The 23,324-nt window shown below is 41.8% G+C and overlaps 1 protein-coding gene across 1 annotated transcript in view; it reads right to left on the bottom strand.

Moving 5' to 3' along the window:
- Positions 1-23,324, bottom strand: part of STRN3 (striatin 3) — an 89,491-nt gene that overhangs the window by 8,883 nt on the left and 57,284 nt on the right. The window contains exons 11-15 of the mRNA XM_025202479.1: positions 10,075-10,250; positions 9,870-9,917; positions 3,407-3,528; positions 1,536-1,703; positions 936-1,076 (exon numbers count right to left, since the gene is read on the bottom strand). Coding sequence (XP_025058264.1) covers positions 936-1,076; positions 1,536-1,703; positions 3,407-3,528; positions 9,870-9,917; positions 10,075-10,250 — 655 coding nt within the window. The remainder of the gene's footprint in view (positions 1-935; positions 1,077-1,535; positions 1,704-3,406; positions 3,529-9,869; positions 9,918-10,074; positions 10,251-23,324) is intronic.

Genomic DNA, 23,324 nt, shown 5'->3' with positions numbered 1-23,324 from the left:
TGCAATATCTGCCTATACAGCTAACACACTCTATCCCTTTGTATTCAGGCAACTGCTTCTTGAAAGACTAACTCTACTTTTTTCCCTTTTTAATTAACATACAGTCACTTCGGCATCTCTGGAACCATTCTAATCCTTAATATTTTAGATCGGGACTCTCCAGATAGTGGCCTGAAAGGAGTTAAAATTGTTGCCCCTGGGCTCCCATCTGGGTGCTGCTCCCCATGCTGCTCCAGCTGCACCGGTGGCTGGAGGCTCCAGGCTCCTGCTTTGTCCAGTGTCCCCTTCCTGCCCAGGAGATGAGGCAATACAAACAGCACAGCCTTCAGTGCCAGGGCACCCTGCAGCCCAGGGTGCCCAAGTGGTGCAGTGCAGCAGGGGACCTTGCAGCGAGGAAGCTAAGGGCGAGTTGGGATGCTTGGGCACAGAGTGCAGCAGGAAGTAGTGGAAGAAGGGCAAGGAACAGCAGCAGGGGAAACCCAGTGCAGGGAACAGTTGATGGGATGGGGGAAATGGAATCATGTGGTGCAGTGAGGGGGCACCTGGGTATATGGTACAGTGGGGAAGGCACAAGGAGTAGCAGCTTGGGGGGGAGGGGGGGGGGGGGGGGGCAGGGAAAGACAGCTCCCACTGGGGTGGCCTGAAGGCATGTGTCACTTAGAAGTCAGACAGCCCTGTTTTAGACCTTTCTGGTTTCACCCAAGCCTCTGCCTTTTTTTTTTTTTTTTTCCATAACATGAATTTTCCTCATTGGCTTCTCTGATTCTACAATTTTTGATCCATGTGTAACAACCAAAGAATTAGAGAAAAAAATAGGTTATAATTTAATGTGTAATTTTTTAAATTCAGAAGAGGAACGACAAGGCCATAAGATGGTATTTTTGTAGGAGCATACCACCTGGGAACTGGGACAAAACTACTTTGTATTAACTTACCAGAGTCTACCTGTGATGAAACTGTTACCATTGATTGGGATGTTTCTAAATCATAAATGACTGTGTTGCTGGTGCTAAAAGATGCCACCATGTGAGCAGGATCACAACCTATAAAGTCAACTGATGTAGGTATTCCATGCTCTAAAAAAAGTAAGTGGAGAAAGAAAACATCAGACTAAGAAACAATGCCTTTAAAGTATCATACAGTCTTAAAAAGTTCCATTTATCTTTTTCACACAGTAACTGAAGGGAATATGAAGGTTTATAAAAACGCAGCAAGTAAACATAACGCTACCTTGAATAGTGCTAATAAAGACTTAAAAAAAATAAAGATAACTAAAAATCAAGTAATCCTAAATCCACTTAGTGCTGGCATCTAAAGCAGAGCTACAACTACCAGGCTGCTTGCAGAAGAGTTCCCGCCTCACTTCCTAGGATCTCCAGGAGACTTGAGACTACAAAACAACCATGAGTTTGTTCTAAAAAGTACTGTCAAGTGGTACTGGGTTTAGAAAAACTAAGAAAGAAAATAATCCCTTTCCTATCAGATTTTTCAAGCCAAAATCTAAACTTGTTTTAATGCAAACATCACACACTTACCCTTTTCTCCATTGTAAGTGCAAATACATGGCAATTTTTCTGGTGGATTCCATAATCTAATAGTGCCATCTGCTGAGCAAGACAGTAAATGATTCTTTATACCACTGTAAGCAAGACCCCAGACTGCATCTGTGTGACCAAATAATGTGCCAGCTAGAACATTTGGCTCTGGAGAAGAGAAAAAAAAAAATGAGAGGAACATTTTTAGATGTTACGTTTTAATGAAAAAGGATAAACAATCAATAAATTAAAATTTCTCCCTTCTACTTAAGAACAAGCAATTCTAAAGATAATCATAAAAAACAGATTCCAGATTTTTCAATATTAAGTATGGTAATAGAATACTGTACATAATATCAAGCCAGTAAAAATCATGAAGAGAAAATCTACTGCAGGAACAAAAAATGAACCTGGAAATGAGAGAATCCTGAACTAAACTGTATTGGAAAAATAAAATAGGATCCAGAGCAGATGCCTGCAATAAACATGTGTTTATTTAGTTGATCTAGATTCATTAGGTTGGGAATCTATCTTCAGTCTTGTTATGTTCTACAGAAAAAGGCAATCTGTTACAGAGGATACTTCAAACAAACAAGTCAATGTAAGTGCATTCAGTCTTTATTGAAAGCATTAATATTGTTAATCTTTTTTATAATCACTCTGGTGATATGATTCACCTGAAACTGATTCAGAGTTTTAAAAATCCAGAGCTAGCCATATGACAAAACTAGACAGAAACTGACATTGGTCCTTCATAGGCACTGATCTTTAATTAATACTATAATATAAATCCAATTTCCAGGATGAAGACATATCAGCTATTGCAATGAGAAAGGAATAAGTTGGAATTAAACTAATTTTAAATTACACAACTTGAAACTAAGAAGCCAAGAGAAGACGGCCACAAAACTCTCTCCTCCTCCCTGCAGCTTCAATGGAGTGCCCAGATGTAAGAAAGCATAGAAGCTGAGCCAGCCCTTTTTTAGAAATAGGGAGAAAAGAGGTTGCAGCTTAAGAAGGTACTTCTTCCATGGTCTCCCTTTTCACGTGTGCAACAGCTGTATTTGGGGAGCATCATACCTGCACAATAGCAGTGTTCTTCAAAAATCTTTTGGTTCAGGATGTCTTCTTGTTCCAAATTAATTGGAGGGCACTTCATTCCTATCCCATATGCATTTTAAGGAAGGTTTGTCCTGTCCCTTTCTCTCCCAAATATAAGCAAACCTAAATAAGCTTTCGTCACTTCATGGTTGCCTAGTCTGTACACTTAATGCTGTACACTTTCCCTGTATTGACATAAAACCCTGAAAGGCTCCCTCAGACATTCTTATAAGGAAGTGCTGATCTGTTCTGAGGAGTTTCTTGGGTAACATCCTTTCTTTCTCTTCCTCATTCCCCACCATTTTTGATACTATAAAAATTAATTAATCTCTCTATGCTAGACACAGATCTACACCTATAGAAGAAATTTCTTCTGTACCAGGGTCATATCAGTGTTCTGGTACCTCTTCCACTTTTCCTGAAGTGAGGAGGCAGTGATAAAGGGAACAGAAGAACAAACTGGGGGTAGAGAGAAGTAAACCTTTAATGAACATCCGGGCTAAAGAAGAAGCAGGAAATCTATTACTACCGTCTCTGGTGAGTATCTTTGCTTAAAAAAAATTATTCAATCTCATTTACAAGCTCATCCAGGAATCCTATTTGTGAGAGCCCTGTGCTTGAAAAGAGCTACCTGTCCTGAAGCAATTTTAAGTTCTTTTAAACATATTAAAAAATTCTCCTTGAGTTGTACTTAAATATTGCTCTGATCAACCTGAAAGTTTCATCTACTCCTGAATGCTAAAAATTATTTATTTTCAAAAGGTACTTACCATATGTATCATATGGATCTACGTTAGGACTAGGCATATTCCACCACTGGATGGTTGCATCAATGCCACCACTAAAACACTGTTCTCCGTTAGAACTAATTGCCAAAGACAATACAGGTCCACTATTGAAAAAGAGAAAAAATTTATATTGTTATTGGCTAACATACAGAATAGAAATGTAAATTCAACCATTAAGCATGGAAAATAAAGCAATAATTACAAAAAAGTGCATTTATTTCTCTCCAAGTAATATTCTGGTAAGCAATTTTACTTCCTAATGCAATTCCACTCAAATGTTTTGTTTGCAACTATCCCTTCCTTGCATAAAATCTTAAACTCCACTGCAAAAATTTTGTCAAGTCTTTTTAGACTCAAGGTATGACCAAAAACTTATATTAAAATATTTATAGTCTGGCTAAAGGTACTGAAACTTATGCAATTAAAGAACAGTGAAACTGTACTTTCAGCAGCAAAAGTAATTACCTCTAACTCTACCATTAATTAGGCAAACCAAGTTTCCAGCCCACGTCATAAATGTAGGACTGCAAGGTACTAGTCCAACCCCTTGTACAAATGCAGGATGTACTATTCCCAAAACATCCCAACAAATGTTTATCCAGCCCCTTCCTGAAAACATCCAGTGAAGGGGATTCTAAAACTTCCCTGGAAGCTTTTTCCACCGTCTCACTGTTCTGCTGGATAGAAATTTTTAGAAATTTGATCAAAAACTGCTGCAGTTTTAACATACTGGTTTGTGTCTGGCCCTCTGTGGCAAAGGAGAGCAGTCAGTTATCTCTCTTCTTTTTGGGAGTCTTTCAAATATTTGAAAACCGCTACCCTGTCTCCACTTACTATATTTACCTGATTCCAAGATGATTTTGAATTGAGGATGACCCCCCCAATAATTAGATTGTATACATAGAAAATTATAAATGATATAATCTTCCATATATAGACTCTAATTACCAGAAGGTTGTCTTCAATTTGTCCCCCCCATAGCTGCAGTGGGGAGCAAGAAGTCAGACTCTACCACTTGCCCCCCCTCCAGGCCTGTGCCTGCCCCTGGGCCATATGTCTCCTTACTCTCCATGCCTGTGCCTGCCTCCCACTCCCTGCCCCTACCCATCACTCGTTGTCCCTGCCAGTTTATCTTCATTCCTCCAGGGCCATCAGTAGTAGCACAGACCCAGTGCAGCCTGGCCAGGAAAAAGTGGCAGCAGCTCCCAGCCAGGTGGGGTTGCAGCCGAAGGAACCAGAGCTGAAAAGGGAGGATGGGAAGGCAGACTGCAGGTCCCCTTTTTATCTGCCCTTTGATCTCCCCATGGTCTGTCCAGCCACATGCCATCTCCCCCACCAAATAAGCCCTCCCAGTCCAAGGCAGGTGGTAGTTCAGCTCTGGCTTTAGCTCCAAGCCTGGGTCTACAACTGTAACTGAGCCACTGCCTGCCTTGGGCAGGTACTAGCATCTAAGATAGGGGTTGGCAACATTTTTGGACAGAGTGCCCAAAACACCCATAACCTTGAATTATAACATGCTGGCATGCCAGGGCAAAAGGCAGGTCAGCTGCAAGGGACCCACCCCTTGTTGCAGCAGTGCAATCCCAGTCCCTTCGCTGCCATCTTCCCTACCTGCGACCACCAATGAGCTGGGCTAGGGCTCTGTGGACCCCAGTGCAGCTGCCTGCAGCCTCCTGACTGCCTGCCACAGTCGGTCCAGGCTCTGGGCAGTCCCCTACTGCTCACCATAGAGCCCAGGCTGCTTACAGCTCTACAGGGTTTGCAGAGCACCAGCCTGGCTTGTTGCTAGTGGCAGATGCACATGTGCCTCAAGGTGGAGAGTGGGGAAGCGGCCGGGGCTGAACTGCCACAAGGATTGGGCTCCTCAAGGCTCCCCACTGTCCAAGGCATGCATGCCAAGCAAAATGCCTTTGTGTGCCATGCTCTGGAATGTGTGCCTCCCCCTGATCTAAGGGGAGGCTTTTTCCCCTCTGTGTTCATGGAAGGGAGGGGGCAGGGGGAAGAGAGAGAAAGATCTTGCCTTGAATTCAAGCAAATGCAATAATCTTTTTCTCCAAATTAGACACTAGGTAGGTTCTCTCAGTTTGTCCTTGTTTATTATCTCTGTTGTGTGTACTTTGGGTTCTCTAAAGCTTCTCTACATCTTAAGATTCGGAGCCTGGAACTGAACACAATGATCCAGCAGAAGCCTAGCCAGAGCTGAGTAGTATGATATCATCACCTACTGTCTCTTACATAAATTACTATTAAAAACAGCTCAAAATGTGTGTGTGTGGGGGGGGGGGGGGGGGGGGGTTGTTTGGGTGTTTTTGCAACTGCACTGCTGGCCCACATTTACTTTCTGTCCCATCAAAAGTTCCCAAGCCTCTCTCAGTAACACTACTGCCTAGCCATTTCTCTCTCATTCTGTCACTGTGCATTTGATTTTTCTTCCCTAGGTGCAGCATCCTATTTTGTTCTGTTGTCTATGGATCAATTCTCCAATTTATCAAATTCCTTTTGAATTCTACTCCTATCCTCCAAAACATTTGCCACACCTCTTGGTTTTGCATCATCTGCAAACTGAATTGGGAAACTTTCTATTCTGGGATCCAAGTCATTAAAACAACTGGCTACTTCACAGCACATAAATATGAGTGGCTGAAGCTACTGAAGACTCAAAATACTGATTGATCTTACTGTAGACTTAAGACAGGAATAAAATTCTGGTAGAGGTGCATAAGACTGCAGCAGGAAGAAATAAAAAGGAAAATTAAAGGTGGCTTCGCTTTTCTTATCTGTCATTGTAAGCAGTAGGTCTGTGCGAATAGGCAACTATTCAATTCGGCTTCAGATCTGGCCGATTCAGATGCCAGGGATCCAATTTGGTGCTCCGGATCGGTTTCCCACTTCAATTCGGCCGAATCGGCTCCGAAGTTTCAGAGCTGCTTCGGAGATCCGGCCATAGGGTATATTGGGGAATCAATGAAATATCTATAACTTTGCTGTTTTTTGTTTGATTTGGATGAAACAGGGAGGTTTGCAGAGGTGGTAGCCTCTGCTGAGAGCAAGAAGCCTGCCAAGTTTCAAGGAGATCGGTGCAGGGGGTTGGGAGAAACCGCACCCCAAATTCTTGAAAGCAAAACTCATATCACACGTATGCGTTATGCCACAGCGGGGTCAAAACTGCAGGGACTGTAGCCCCTGCTGAGGCCACAAAGCCAGCCAAGTTTCAAAGAGATAGGTGCAGGGGTTTGGGGGACACTGCACCTCAAGCTGCTGACAGGCAAAACTCATGACATAGATGACTGTGTTAAGGCGCAGCAGGATGAAAGCTGCAGGGATGGTAGCCCCTGCTGAGGCCATGAACCCTGTTAGCTTTCAAAGAGATAGGTGCAGGGGTTCTGGGGTCCTGAACCTCTAGCTGCTGACAGGCAAAACTCGTGACATGGGTACTTGTGCAACTGTGTCTTGTCTTGGGGGTGGGGGGCAGACGGGGGACTACTGTAGGCCTGGCTGCTAAGCTACTGTGTTACCAGTTACCAATCAATCATGATTCACGCAGGGACCAGCTCAATACACAGTAGCTAGCTAATGTAATGAGTTAACGAGCAAGGATTAACACCTACAAAACCAAAAAGACTAAGGAGAGGAAAGAATCAATACAGAGAATCAACTGCCCCAAGACAGACAGTCAGTTGCACAAACATCCCTGTACCATCCCTAGAGTTTTCACCCCACTGTGGCTTAACACACACACGACATGCGTTTTGCTTTCAGGACTTTGAGGTGCAGTTTCCCAGAAACCCCTGCACCTACCACCTTGAAACACGGGTCATGCTCTCAGCAGGGGCTACCATCCCTGAAAGTTTCATCCAAATCAGCCAAAAGACAACGAAGTTATAGATATTTCATTGATTCCCCGTTATACTCTATGGCCAAATCGGCTCCAAATCTTTTCCGAAGTGATTTGGAAGCTCCAAATCTATTCAGAAAGCCTAAAGCTTCCAGAGATTCGATCTGGATTCATAGATTTGGCATCTGAATCATCTCCGAATCAGAATAATGATCCGAAGCTTTGCACAGCCCTAGTAAGCAGTACTACTTATAATAGTGCAAGTTTTGTGGGTTTTTTAAATGGAAGATAATGGGGATAAAGTCTGCAAAGATTACAGTTACTTTCCTAAATAATATAATCAATACACATCTTTTTTTCAAGTCTGACTTGAGAACAAGAAAAGTGATTTTTTTCTTTTCCAAAAAGAAGAGAGAAAAGCAGTGCAAGCACTATATTTCTGTACTGGTATATTACTGACTTCCCACAGGATTTCAATTTGCTGGGTTCCTTTACACCAGGGGTAGGCAGCCCCATGGTGCCAGAGCATGAAAAGGCATTCTGCTTGACATACATGCCTCAAGGCACATGCTGGGGAAGGAGCCAGGGCTCCATTGCCACAACAAGGATCAGGGCCCTCATGACTCCCTTACCCTGGCACACCAACATCTTACATGTTGAGGCTGTGGGTGTTTTGGGCACTCTGCCCAAAAACATTGCTGACCCCTTGCTTTAGACACTGCAGAGTAGGGCTCAGGCAATTATGTCCTTATACTTCTCAAGATTTGTTCTGAAGCTGGAGAGTTGCCTCTCTGTGGGGCAGATATGGGATTAAGAAATGTTTTACCATCTAAAGTGTTCTAGTGAGGGAAAGGGTATACCATTTTCCTTTGCCAGGCACCAGCAAATTGTCCATTCATTCCATTTCTGCTCCCAGGGGCCTTCTGGGGTTTGCAGCTACTAGATTTGGGACTTAATCACAAGTGCCATATTTAAGAGAAAGGCACTTCCCCCTCACAATGAATTTGCCCTCAAACATGTTCACTTTTGTTTTCCATTTCTTTATTAAGTTCTTCAGCAGACAGCAGTCAGGTTTAATTGGCTCATTTTCAGGAAGTAATGCAGTAGTAAAATGTTTTGATGGTCCTTACCACTGCATGGCTTTCTTAACATAAGCTCAAATGGCAAGTTGCACTGACACGGTTTTGCTACTTTGTATTAGCTCCCCCACCCTAAACAAACCAAAAAATAAACAGGCAAGCTCAAGACTTAGAGGGTATAAAAAAAGGCCTTGTTTGACATTGTATCTGGAGTTGTTAGGGGTTGTTTGAATCTTGCTCAGGCCTTGATCACAATTCATTGCATTTATTATCATTCCATTTATTATTGCAACTATGTCTCCCAGGCTTCCCGGCATCTCCTACCCAGTCCCCTCTCCAAATACAGTTTGCAATGAAAACCCATCTGCCCCAATTTATGCCATTTAAGACTCCCTCATTAGCCCTCTTAGAACATTCTCACTTTCAAAGGCCTACACAATTTAGATCCTTCCTACTTTTAGGCTTGGTCTATTTTTCCTTCTTCACCTACTCAATTCTTTTTATTCAAGTTTTTTTCTCACACCCACTTCTGTACCTCTTTTTCCTGCAGCCTGTTATATCTGAAGACACCTTTTCTAAATCCACTAACTACACTTCCATCTTTTCCTTTAATCACTCTTCTCAAAGCCAGTTAAAGTAGAATTACACATTACTGTTTTCTCGCACTCAACTTTCCCCCAAAATCAGCCTCCCAAAACTGGGGTGCACAGATTAAGCAAGGAAGACGATTTTCTGTCCATGATAGAAACACCCTGCTTTGATTCCTGCTCTACTGTGCAGCAGCTGTAGCATTATTATTAATCATAAATAAGAGATGTCATAGCATTTTAAGGCAGCTGAGGAAGTCAATTGACTTAATTGCTCATTGTTCTTCACTCCATGTGGGGTAAACAATCACTTCTTTTTAATGGTTTTGATTTTCCACTGATGAAGCTAACCTTTTTAGGACAATTTTTCTGCCTTCTAACTACTCCTGTGGTGTCTCTTCTTCTATTTCACAGCCCTGGAGACTCTTTGCCTCTTTTCAAACTCATAGATCCACTCATGCACACCAGTCTTCAGCAGCAACAAAGGTGTCAGCTTTAGTTAAGAGGGAAAGGAAAGGTGATGCAGCTGAAGATTAGGCTCTGTCCTTGCTCTATGCATAACTCCAGAAAAAAGCTTTTTTTTCCCTTAATTCTACCTTTCCAAGCCAAGTTGTGTATTATAATTTTGGGGCATGTCATATGCAAGAAAAACAGTATATTCAAAACTGCAGTCTTAAAGATATGGGTATCACTCATTAAAATCACTGCAGGATTTAGCACCTTCCATTTCTTCCCCTTCTCCCCTGAACATCAACCACTGTTACCATCTCCCTCTGTTCTATGCTCACTTCAGCACAAACACTCAATGTTTATTTGCTTTACAAAGCATCACGCACTTGCCTGGTATTATGTATTATAGTTTTAAAATTAGTGGCCTTTAAGCCTAGATCCCTGGAAAACTGGCAAAAGCTGTTTGTAAAGTACTAACTCCGGCAAACACTTACATGTGGGCCCTAAATGTGTAGATAGGTTCTACATCTAAAGAGGCACTCCTGAAAGAAAAATTGGGAAAGGTGAGTGTACGTAAACACAATCTGTTAAAATAAATTTAACAAAAAAGATTTTACAGAGACAGCTAACAAGTTTTCAAAAACATAGAAAAGCTTTTTATTAAAAAAACCCCAAAACCAAAAAACCTTATATACTTGCTTTTTGGCAGGAACTGTTTTCTGCAAGTTCCAAAGTTTTAGAGTATGGTCCTCAGAGGCTGTAACCAGCACAGGCTCTACAGGATGAAAAGCTAATGCCCGCACCCCATCAAAATGACTGCGCAGTGTGTATTTAGGATTCCATGTCTTCCGGAAGGCATCTTTATTAGCAGGCAGCTAAAAAGGGAAGTAATAGCTTTACTACTGATCTTATGTATAAAAATATGCATCATATTTGTGTGTTTGAAAAATTAAGCTTTGGTCAAAATATAAATACTCGTTTAATAGTATAACAAACTTCAGATTGTTGCTGCAGAACTACCAACAGAAGGAAAAGAGAGAGCTGCATATGGATTAACACTGAGAGGAATGCAAGGTACTGCAGGTAAGTCATATGAATTAATTAAAGAAAGGGTTGGGGGGGGGGAATAGGATTGCCAAAGTTTCTAAGGCATTTATTTGCAAATAGGTTAGTAACACTTATGAAATAAAACAAAGTATTTGCATTTAAAAAGGTACTTGAGGACTACTTTTCCTGCAAGCAAGTATCCACTCCAGTTCTTAAACACAACATGGTAAATTAGAAATACAAACATGCTTGTGCACAAGGCAGCTGATAGAAGGATTTTGAGGCTTCTGTACTGTATCTGGAAGAAAATTCTAATTTAATCAGAAATTTGGTTGTTTATAATTCACCTTTCCAGAAGGTTACTCAGGGTATTAAGCTGTCAGAGCTCAAAGCCTCAGGTTTTGATGGCAGACCACACTGCTGAATTCCCAGCCCTTCGGTAAGCGCCACCAGGCACAACAGGGCTCTACAGGCCAGACCTGACACCCTTGATTTAAACCAAAATGATTTAAATTAGCAATTTTAATCTTGATATGAATCTGTAAGCAAGAAGCCTTGATATTTAAATTACTGTTTTATTTTATTATGCATTTATTTTTTATAATTACTTTCTTAGAAAAAGGTTGTCTCATTATTCAGTAACCATATGTAGCTCATAGAAAATTAGGGTTAGAAAGGACCTCAGGAGGACATCTAGTCCAACCTCCTGTTCAAAGCAGGACCATCCCCAACTATATCATCCCAGCCAAAGCTTTGTCTAGCTGGGTCTTAAAAACCTCATGGATGGAGATTCCACAACCTTCCTGGGCAGCCTGTTCCAGTGCTTTACTACCACCCTCCTAGTGAGAAAGTTTCCCCTAATATCTAACGCAAACTTTACTTGCTGCAACTCAAGAGCATTGCTCCTTATTCTGTCATCAGCCATTGCTGAGAACAGTCGAGCTTCATTTGGGACCACCCTTCAGGTAACTGAAGACTGCTATTAAATCCTCTGTCTTCTCTTCTCCAGATTAAATAAGCCCAGTTTGCTCAGTCACTCCTCAGAAGTCATGTCCCCCAGCTCCCTATTTTTGTTGCCTGCCACTGGACTCTCTCCAATTTGTCTACATCCTTTCTGTAGTGGGGGCCCAAAACTGGACACAGTACTCCAGGTAATGACGGGCAATTAAAGACGGTCCTTACATTACTTGTAGCATTTCCTTCTGATGCACTATTTAATCAGCTGAACTTCCATTTTTTCAGATTTTTAAATGTTTACATTTCATTTTGTTAGAAAAGACAGTGACTTCTCTTATTTATAATTAGTAATAATCATAATAATTATTTTTGTCAAGCTACTTTGGATGGAACCTGGAATTCAATTAACCTGCACAAAACCAGCATTATAAGATTGTTATTAGTAAAATAAAAATACATGAAATATGTTAGCCACAAAAAAGTGCATCCAACAGGTTTTGCATTTAAAATTTAGTGATATATCAACCAGTAAGAGTAAAATCTCTAGTTAGTAAACTGAAGTGCTTGTTTATGGAAATTGCACCCTTTAGTTTTTGACCTAATAGGTTTCACCCTCTCATGGTGAATTTTGTCACAGATTGTAACCAGAAGTTTCATTTTCCTGCTTTTTCAATTGCCTCCAAATTTTTCAACTTGACATAGTGTTCTAAACTAAATAAAATAAAATAAAGAAAATATTCTCTCTACACCAGCAGAAGAGGCTACGGTTGCCAAAAGCAAGTTTATGCATTCAACAAACTGCTTCTGTGTTTAGAGATGTCCTCCAACCCACTGGTTTCACTCTCCTTAAAAAGCAGAAAACATGCACTGCTTATTTTTTTATGATTACTATATTATGGGAAATTTAGACTTTAATTTATGTTGTTAACATTTCTAGTTTAGTTTTAAACAGGTTTTGGCGTTAAAAACAGATTAAAATTAAAATATTAAATTTTTAACCTGGCTTTAAACAGGAAAGAATTCTATCAAATAAGTTTAATATTAATAGTCTTGAATTTTCTAAGGCCATTCCCAATGATCATAAAAGGAACTCTAAATTAGAAGTGTATACTATATACAACAATTTTTATATTTTGTGAGATACATGCTTCAAAATACTACTAATCTATACTGTTACAAGCTTCTTCAATTTTAAATTCTGGTTAATAGTGACTTTTGCTATTCTTTTTCTTCCTTATTGGTGGGATCTTCCTACTCCAATATGGTCTTAAAATTATGCTGTTGGATCAACCTATATAGTGGTTGTGAAGTTGGATAATCTATTACCTAGTCAGGAGACTGGACTAGGCTTTAAGGGGTTTTTTTTACCTTATCATACGTATGACTTGTTTAACTACTATCTTACATACTTTGTCTTGCATAACATTATGACTACAAAGGTCAAACAAAATGTTAATGAAAACAAAATTTCCTTTATAAAAATCCAATTAAAGTGAATGTCCAATAAATATTTGTTCTGCTTTGTAATTCCAAATTAGCTTTATACATTATAGCTGGATAATGTAATACTGGATTATGTAATTCTTGTACATAATCTGTATAACATGTAAACATCTATTAGTACCTCAAGAGAAAATAAAGGAAAAAGAGTTGGGACAGTTACAACCTGCCACTGGACAGCAGAGCATCTCCTAAGAGATGGTTACCTTCCACCTCCTCTTAAGATTATTTTAGTACTTAATTATTTGGTAGACACTGGCTACAGTAAGCTTTGTTTACAGATTAACTAAATTTAGACCATGTCTGCATCACTCTAAAATATAACCCAATATTTCCCAAACTTCTGATACCTGGGGCACCCATTTTTTCTGGATTAAAACTAGCAACACACTTCACTTTTACATCACAAAAGAGATGGGTGGATGGATGTTGGCTTGTGTCTGGGGGCAGGTATAATTTCCCCCCCCCACCCAAAACAACATATTCCATTCCCTTGCCAGAGAAAATTGTACCAGTACTGAGAGGCATAGTTAGAAAAAAAATCTGTAACTACTCTGAATTCCATGGCACCCCAGATGAAAATCACTGAGATAGGTCTAAATTCAGAAAAGATATAGAGGGTGGCCTTGAGGCTAAAAAAAATTAAGAATCACTGGTCTAGCTAGTGCCACTTGCAGGCAGGCAGGTGGGCCCTGCTCTTTCCACTGTCTGCCCCTTCCTGACCCCTTGTCTGTACCTCGTGGGGGGGGGGAGGGGGGAGCAGAGCAGCACCCACTGCTGAGAAGCTCATACAGGGTCTCCCATGCTGGCAACCCCTCCTGCCAGCCCTGGAAATGTGACAGAAGTGGAAGGGATGAGAGGGGCTGCAAATTGCAACTCTGTCTGAGAGTCCACCTGCCCACTTGCAGCAGAGGGTACTGCTGGGGGCATGGGGACCAACACAGGAGCTATCCGGGGGCAGGTAAGGGAGCGGGGAACAAAGTGGTGGCAGCAGTCTTAGAGGAGCAGCCATGAGCACTGCAAGAGTACCTGGGGCAGGCGCAGGGTGCCAGACAGCAGGGGAGCATTTATCTCCACACACACAGAGATCTCACAGAACACCTCCATTGCTCTGCTACATCACAACTTTTGGGAATCACTGATAAGCTTTCCATAAGGAATTTGATTATTCAGAATTGGGTTTTTTTGGTTTGTTTGTTTGTTTGTTTGAATGTCAAAGGAACAGAATATCACTTTAACTATGTGTCTTCCTGAAACACTGTCTCTGAATACATTATCACTCCCCAAACCTTGTGGATTCACACCCTCCCCAACAGTAAGGCTGGGCACTTCTGAACTTCAGCAATGTCTGCTGCTTTCACCATCACCGACTGCCACCATTTCCCTTCACCAGTGGCCAGGGCAAATGGCAGCAGGGAGAAGCAAGGGTGGCAGCTGAAGTGGAAGGAGCACAAGAATGGCTGATGCAGAGGGGAATTGCTGATTACCACTGATTTACACGTGTCTCAAGGGCAGCACACCGTACAGTGTGGGAAATATTGGAATGGACTTTTTTTTTTTTTTTAGCTTACAGTAGCAGTCTTGGCAAGGGAACCATGCAGAAAAAAGACAATACTGGTCTTAAGGACCATTTTTCTCCAAACAGTGGTTTTCACAAGACAGACTTGAATCATTTGCTTCAGTCAGCTGTCAGCAAAGGAAATAGCACAAATTTATTTTATATTGGCTGTCAAGAGCCTAAAAGTGTCATAGGTGTCTGGCTTGTTCAGTATTAAGAAACTTAATGTTCCTACTGTCTCCCTCAAGTCTTGCTCACTCATCAAGTAAACCTGAAGGCAGATAACTAAATGAGACAGATACTAGAAGTCTATTAAAATGTATATCTGTAATTTTTTCAACGTAATTCCCTCTGGATGCTGCAACAGGATCTTAAATGGTCACACACCCTAGAGTTCATTATACCAAAAACACAGGTTGTTAAGATCCTTATCCTTAGCCAACATTCAGTATTTTATAACTGTAGTTAAAAAAAAAATTAACTCATAGAAATGTTAACTCAGGTGAAAATTTACTCATGTATGGAAATAACTTCCCGTGAAACACTAGATTCAGATGCTCAGAAAGGCTAGATTTTGTTTTATGAATCTGAAAAATAAATATGCATTTTATTGTGATGACAACAAGACTAATGAAATGACATCTTTGGATTATTTTTGCCTAGCGTGTTGTGTTTTTTTATACACAATATAGCAAATTGATGCATGTGCCACTTAAGTTATTTGTTTTTGCTTCTTTCTTAAACCGAATAGTATCGTCCAAGTATTGCCCAATAGTATCGCCCAAGTCCCCTAACACATTAGTAAAGACTCTAGTTTCTTTCTAACTGGAGAAAAATAGATTGTGTTATTTGGTGTGATGCAAATACACAATGCAGAAACATATTAGACTCAACATCTGCAGAAACATTTTCTAATTTTAGATCTCAGTGACTGTGCGCCCCATTTTACACGCCAGGACTTTTTTCAAATCTCATTTCACACAATGCTGACTTCAATTACAGCTGCTAAATGTACAACACTGACAAATCAGGCCTGTGGCTGAACATCCAGAAAAGGAGGGATGGATTTGCAATAAATATGGTCACCTGTGAAAGTTTAATTTACCTTTTCTAGCTTTTTTACTGCAAGTCTGTAAAAACATCAGTTCTAGCATCCAGTTCCCAAGCAGAGGGCTAGAATGGCCCAGCTCTGGCCTTTGGCAGGTCAACACTAAGACACAGTTGGTACCACTGCATCTCCTTGCTATGACTTCACCCCATTGACCTGGTACACCACAGCAAATTCTCTGCCATGAAACTGAAGCATAGTGCATTGTGGGCAAAACCCTCATGGCTGAACACCACTGAAGCTCCCCCACCACTGAAACCTCAGCTCCACAGGCCAAATTGAAAGATCCACAGGTTTTGCAGGCTGTACATAGCCAATCCATGCTCCATACAATCTGATCCTTCTGCTGCAGATGGTATCTCCTTGTGTTCTCAATATGACCATTACTATGAAAAATTGTGTCATCATATGATTAAAGTATCATGACACACATGCAGGGGGGGGATTGAATAAAAGACACAAGCAAATCTAATACTGGTATTCCTTATCTTAGCTTCTTGAGTGTACAACTTCAATAATATGCTTTAGAAGTAGCCTTTTTAAATGTAATTTCTTTGTTTCTTTAAAAAATGTATTATGTACAACTTCTAAAATAATCTTCCACAGAAATTTGTTATTTTCATTTTCTCTCTGTTTCTGAATAAATCTTGTTTTTGGATGACTGTGGTAAGGGCAAGTTTACAAACACCAGGCCTCTCTTTACATTCCAGATCTCTCCAAGACCTCTCAAGAAATATGGCCAGTGAAAAGGCAAGGACTTCTTAGGATGTTATCTTTTATTGGACCAACTATGTAGCTAAGATAATGTTAAACAAGTTTTTGAACGAAAGACATTCTTCCTCAGGGTCAATAGTAAGAGAACATCTGAAAACTAAATCCTCCACCCCACATCAAATCACAGGGTGCTTGGACAAAAGAATGAGCTTGTGGCAAACTGTATTGCTGTTAGGCTGCAAAAGGACACAGAAACAAGGACAAAACGGCAGGAAACAGGGGCACTGATGTCAACCACGGTCACTTTTATTAAGTCCTCAAACCTTTATTAATTCAGAGTTAAGTAGGACTGGTGGTCCTTCATGCCATTTTAGAACAAAGAATTTAGCTACATTCAGACCTTTAAAAATAAAGACAAAAAGAGTTAAGGTAGAACAACCTTAGACGTCTGAAAACCAGGAAAGAGAAAGGATAATATAGGTTGAGAAGCTGGAGAAGAGAGACGGGCATGGGGCAGTAACTAGCAGGGAGTTGGTGGAAATTTGTCTGACGTGATGCGGCTTCAGATAATGCACCTCCCAAATCCAACAAATTCTCCCACTGAACTTCAAATCTTCCATTCCCATGCTCTGCTCCAATATTCCCTGCATCACAATTGTTGCTCTGCAAATCCACATACTCTCAGCTACTCCCCGATGCATCACCACCCCAAAACTGCCTCTCACTGTTCCAAAAGCACATATTCTCTAGGTTGCACCAAGGGTTACAATAATTTGAACGAAGGAGATGCTCATATTTTGTGGGCTTATATATCAGGAACCCTTTGAACACAGAACTAGTGACTTGCTCTCCTTTGGCTGTACTGCAGTCCCATTATTCAAAGAGTTCATGAACACATGACATTGCCTCTCCTATGTATCAGAGACTTTTCATCATTCCTCATTTAATTGCCAAAACTTTTAGAGTAAAAATTAATTCTAAAACCCATGTTCAGAACTTTTTCAAAATAGGAATATTATTTCAGAGGAAATGTTCAAAAGAAACCCTTGTGGAATGCAGCTGGTGAAGGAAGGACAACAATATACATTCTCTGCAAACAGCCAAAAATAAGGCTGTGTAAAAATGTTTGTTTCTAGCAGCGGAAAGTTTCCACCACTAAAAATGATTCCAGGAGAGAAAGCCATACAGATATTGAGACTGCAACCAACTCCCTCTCCCCTGTTCTTTGCATCTTCACAAGACCAGGGTGATTCTGGTCTGGGGAAAGCAAGGGCTACTCCAGTCTTCCTATTCCCGGAGGGTCTAGAGCAACAAGAAAAGCTCCCTGCCTGCTTCTCACACTGGGAACTCCAGAGTGAAAACCAGGCCGGGGAGGAATAGCAATACTCCCACCACTTGGCTCCTGGACACCGAGAACCAAGCAGAATGAGCCCTGCAGCAAAAGCCTCACCTTCTCCACACATCTCCATCCTTAGAGGTTTTTAACACCCAAGTAGACAAAGCGTTGGCAAGATGATGTAGTTGGCGATGGTCCTGCTTTGAGCCAAGGGTTGGATTAGATGACTTTGAGGTCCCTTCTGCCCTAATTTTCTATGATCTGGGACTCCCACGTGAGGAGTGGGCAGGTGCTTTGTCCACCTACCTTGTGGAGAGCCTCCCCAAGCCTAATCTCTAGCCCCACCAGCTTCCCCTTGGCTGCTTGTGCAGAGCAAGTGGCAGGGCAAAATCTCCTGTCTGCTTCTCATACCAGGCACCTTGGTGTGTGAAGAGCTGGCAGCTGCTCCTCCGCTCCCCACCTGGTCTACAGAAGTGGCACCGGCTGTACCCTGCACTTCCTTCAGACCAAGAAGCTCTCCCAGAACTGACTCCTACCAGGTAGGAATCTATTTTTCTCCCTGTTCAGCCATTTCTGGTTTGAAGGAAAAGCATGAACATTTGTACACTTTTATTTTCTACTGGAAGAATGGCCATTCGCCCAACATGGTCTGGGTCAGTAACTTGCAATGAACAGCAGTAAGCTCAGGCTGAAAGGCCACATAGCGTGCGACCTTCAGCCACCCCAACCTCTGTTACAATAAACTGCCTGCAAACTGTCTCATTTCAGGAGAACCTTCCTCTTGCAGCATCTACCCATTTCACTCTTTTTGAATATCAAATTTAACTTGCCACAAGCTAAAGTTTTGAACCTAGTATTTTTTTTTTTTAGTATCTCTTCCACAAAGTTAGATTAGCTTGCAGCTTCCTGTGAGTCAGCAAGTGAATTTGAAGACCCTTGGAAGTGGGCTCCCTTGATTTAAAAACAAAAACAAAAAAAAAACACTAAGCAATTTTCAAGATATAGCAGAACTGTTGTAGCAGTCACATTCAGCAGAGGATGCTATGCTCTCTCCCGGTTAACTAGTCAGAGATGATGGCACCTTAAGAGCATGGGGTAGTATAGCTAAAGTCCTGGAAGGGGACTTTAGCTCCCACTTCCACTGTTGCAACAGTACCCATGCCTCCTGTCTAAATTAGTTTCTCAACTTTAGTCACTTATGCACTTATGAATCAGCTAGATAAAACCACCAAACCCCCCCGCTGAAACTTCTATACAGATGCTGGAGAGCCAGGTCAGACTAATACAAACTAACGTGCTTCGTCTTCCGGGGGGGGGGGCGGGCAGGGGGGCGCACATGTTTGTTAATAGCCTGAGTGTTTATCATTTTGAAGTGGAGTTTGCTTTAAAATCAAGACTATAAACTAAGCGAGAAGGTGACTGCTCTATTAATTAAGAAAAGCAAGACTTGAAATTACAAACTTGAAATTCCAACCTTTATTTTTCACTTTTGCCTTAAGCATATGCTGTCTATGTTAATAAGAATTATTAAGTACAGTCCAATCTTATAGCTAAGAAGATGGCACACAAAAACAGACATCGCCACATGAAGCCAAGCTCATAAAAAACAATATGTTGCCTCAAAATTCAAAATAAAAGTGATGCACTGTATGCACTGTACTCTGATTAAGGGAAATGGTAGTTATTTATTTTAAAGTAACCATGGTACTTCATGCTGTCAGGAGAGAAGTAATTAACCTGAATTTCATTCTAGATGCACTTGTACCCAACATGCAAGAGCTTGGAAGTTTTTAGAACAGTGTCCAGTAAGCAACATCAGTATATTGCATGTCCTTTACCTCTCTAAAACAGGGTAGCAACAACTGTCTGTCAATTCCATGTGTATCCAGATTGCTGAGGAACTGTTCCATAAAAGCACTTCTGGGCAGATACTGGGATCCATACTGATAGTAGCCACTCAGAGAACGACAGCTGCAGTAAGTAATCTTCCTTACACCTAGAATAGGTACCCCTGCATCCCACTCTAAGTTACTGACAAAGAGTGCCCTCATTTAGGCATCTGAGGAGAACTGACTGTCCAACTAAAAAGTGATAATGCTGTGCTCCCAAAGCTCGCACCTGACCTTGCAGTTAGATCAGGGGCAGTATTTAATAAAAGTTACCAGCATATTCTACATTATTGTACTAAGAGCTATGATCAGGGAATGCTCTCAAAACAGACATAAGATTTAACGTGTGCTCTAGTGGAGACAGTCTTTACATTTGTGGGAAGTTGTTTACACAGTAAATTATCCATTTGATATCTATCCATCCTTTGGGACGAGACAATCTGACGCTTTGAAAGCCCAGGAACTGCAATGAAGAGGCAGAAACATGACCTAAAAGGGTCATCTTATTCCATTAAAATAATACAATAAAAATCTCGACATGTCTAAGGTCTGAAGTTCTCTCTCTCTCGTAGTGCAGAATGAAGCCTGGGGAAGAAAACAAGCAAGTGACCTACATGAAACTCTAAAACCACTCTAGCTGTCAAGTTTGGTGTTTTATGTATTCCACACATGGTGGGTAATCAGCCAGAAAACCTTAAAGATCCTTGACCTTCCTAGCCAAGGGATTTTACAGGAGGCCTGGGATTGACTAATCCTGCTCAATTATCTCCATCTGCTACACCCCACCAGGGGCAGGGTATATTGAGTGTAAGAGCAAGAAATTCCAGAAGTACAGCCTACAGGTTGCTCCAAGAGGAGCTAACTAGGAACCTGGCACCCTGGTTTCATTGTTTGCATCCTGGGTCTAGCCAACACCAGACCAGGAAAGGATGTTTTTATTCAGATCCACCTGCAGAGAAGAGAATCTGAAGACTCCATGGGTCCAGAAAGATGAGTGACAAAATGCCTTGCCAAAATAAAAAGCAAGATAGGGACAAAAGTGAAAAACGAAGAAAATAAGTTTTTGTTCCGTTATTCAAGATCCCTGGGCTAGAATCCAAAGTGCGAGTGGGCCTGAGAAAACACCTCTGCAGGGATTGGTAGAGTATTAAAATATTGAAGAAAAGACCTGGAAGTGTATAGAAACCACTGACTGTAACCCCCAAAGAAAAAGCTGGGAATCTGGAATCAACAATCAAAACAAAAAATGATTGCGGGCAATACAAAAGGGATAAGGCAGGCAGGCTCAACTTTCTGCATAATATTGAAGGAGGAGCACTAGTGGGTGATGGGAACACCAAGTAATGACAACTAAGAATACTGTCCTGAAGAAAAGCAATATTAAAATGCACTTCAAAAGCAGCTCAAAGAAGTCTCCATGCAGTGTGATTCCACACAGAGGAAGGTCCCTTGACTAACAGATAAACAATGATTAGCTTTTTCAGAGATCTTGTTAAGGTAGCCTGTGAGAAATTAACTAGAGTGAAAGAGTTGGGAAACTAACAAGTTTCCTAGCACCTGACCTGAAGAAGGCACTGCATTCAAAAGCTCCTCTAAGTCTATCCCAACCTAACCACAGTTGGTCCCATAAAAGATATCACCCACAAAAATCTCTGCCTCTCACATTTCCCAGGCCATCACAGCTATATCATCAGCTACATCTTCACCACAACTCCACATGAGAAACTAGCAGAAATTTATGTTAAATGCTGCTGGAGCTCAATGAGAACTCCAATTGTCTTAAATGTAGTCAAAGAATCTTTGGAATAGGAGCCTCTTTTACTAAGTCATAGTTATGTTGCCCAAACTGAACCACTTAGAACAATGGTGTTCAACTTATGACCTGTGAAGCCAGTGCGAACAACCCATCACTTACTGGCATGCCAGTGCAGGCTGTGGCTGAAGACATGACTTTTGTGCAGCTCCACAGCTGCAGGGTAAACACTGAGGCAAGCTCATCCCCCCCTTTTCCACCCTGAAGACCTTGGGCTCCAGAGCTGCACTAAAGCAGTGGCTTCAGCCAGAACCCATACTAGCATGGCAGTGAGCTCAGAGCTTACTGTGCACATGGAGCTCAAGCAATGCTTTTCTATACAGCCCTCAGCCCATTCTGATTTTAACATATGACCCACTGGTACAAGAGTTCATGCACTGCTGGCTTACAGGAATGAATTTTCCTCAAAAGAAAGTGCTCTTTTTTGTTGAATGCAAGTTAAAGGTTAGCAACATTTTCAGGTGGCAGGGCCAGAATAACCCAGCTCAGATCAGAGATAGGCAGGCACAGTGCTGTTTCTCCCCACCGCTCAGCTGTGGCACAGTTCAGCACAGTGAAAGACCTGCTCTGTGAAAGGCTGTGCCATCCGACTGTGGCATGGTACAGTAAGAGTTTCCCCTCTGTGTGAGTACCATGTAGCTAATCATGGCAAAGTGCAGGAAGAGTTCCCCTCTGCCAGAGCCCCTGGCAACTAACTGTGGTGTAGCACAGGGAGAACCCAACACTACCAAAGCCGTGGCTGCACAGACCAAATTAAAAGGCAACACAGGTTGGATCCAGCTGCATGGGCCATAGGTTGCCAGCCTCTATTCTAAGTTAACATTAAGAATTTCAAATCAGCAATTTTACGTCTGTATTTTATCTTGCTTCTGCAGTATAGCCATCATTGTCTCTCTGCAACACCACTTTAGCAAGAGCTGCTGCTGACCATCAACATTTCCCTTACTGTATATATTCACTGACATGCCCCAAAATAGCAACAGCTGCTTAGGAACAACATAACACTAGAACACTGCCATGTCATCACCTGTATGATAGTCAACTCTAGAAATGGTCTAAAAATTATCAGATGAAAAGCAACAAGGAAAAGTAGAAAGTCCTTCACTTGGGACAGAATAACGACATGCAAAAATAGGCTGGGGAGTGACTAGATAAGATGCAGTACTGCAGAGAAGCACCTGGGGGGTTAAAGTAGACCAGAAGCAGAATATGAGCCAACAATGAGCTCTTGTTGCAAAAAAAAAAAAAAAAGCCAACAGCATGCTGGATTGTATTAACAGAAGTGTTACTTACAAATCAAAGAAAGTGACTACTGCTCTACTCAGGGTGTGTGGGGCCTCACCTGTGACCAGTTTAGGGTCCCACACCTGAAGAAAGATGTGGAGAGATTGGAAAAAAGTCCAGTGGAGAGGGACAAAAATAGAGGCCTGGGAAACATGACTTATGAAAGGCTGAAAGAATTGAAAAAGATTGTTTAGTCTGGGGACAAGAAGCCTGGGGGCGGGGGGGGGGGGGGGGGGGGGGGAAGAGGACTGGCAGTGGGAGGAGGGATTTAATAAAAGTCTGCAAATACCTACAGTAGTGGTCTCCAACCTTTTTAAGTATTTAAAAACATTTAAAAGCATTTAAAAACAACCCAAGATCTACTGTGCACTGCCCCAGCAGGTAAGTCTGTGGGGAGGGGCAGGGAGGCAGACTGAGGCAGAGGGAGAAAAAATTATTTGGGGGCGGGCCTCCCCAGCAGGCAAGTCCCACCCGGCCAGGGCCCCACTCAACTTACCCCTGCTCCTGCCTCTGTGGCACAGTCCCTCACTGCAGGGGCCTCAATCTAGCCCCTGCCCATTCCCTCCCCCACAGACTGACTTCCTGGGCTGGGGTGCACGTCTGCATGCACGTGGGCACTCAGCCCCCCACCCCAGCCTCAGATCAACTCCAAGAGGCTCCAAGATCTACCGGTGGCTTAAGATCCACTGATTGGTGACCACAGGGTGATTACTGAGAGGATAAAGATGAGATTATTCTGTGTG

Source organism: Alligator sinensis, unplaced genomic scaffold (assembly GCF_000455745.1).
Source record: "Alligator sinensis unplaced genomic scaffold, ASM45574v1 scaffold720_1, whole genome shotgun sequence".
Taxonomy (NCBI): domain Eukaryota; kingdom Metazoa; phylum Chordata; order Crocodylia; family Alligatoridae; genus Alligator; species Alligator sinensis.
This window is presented reverse-complemented; position numbering and strand designations above follow the sequence as displayed.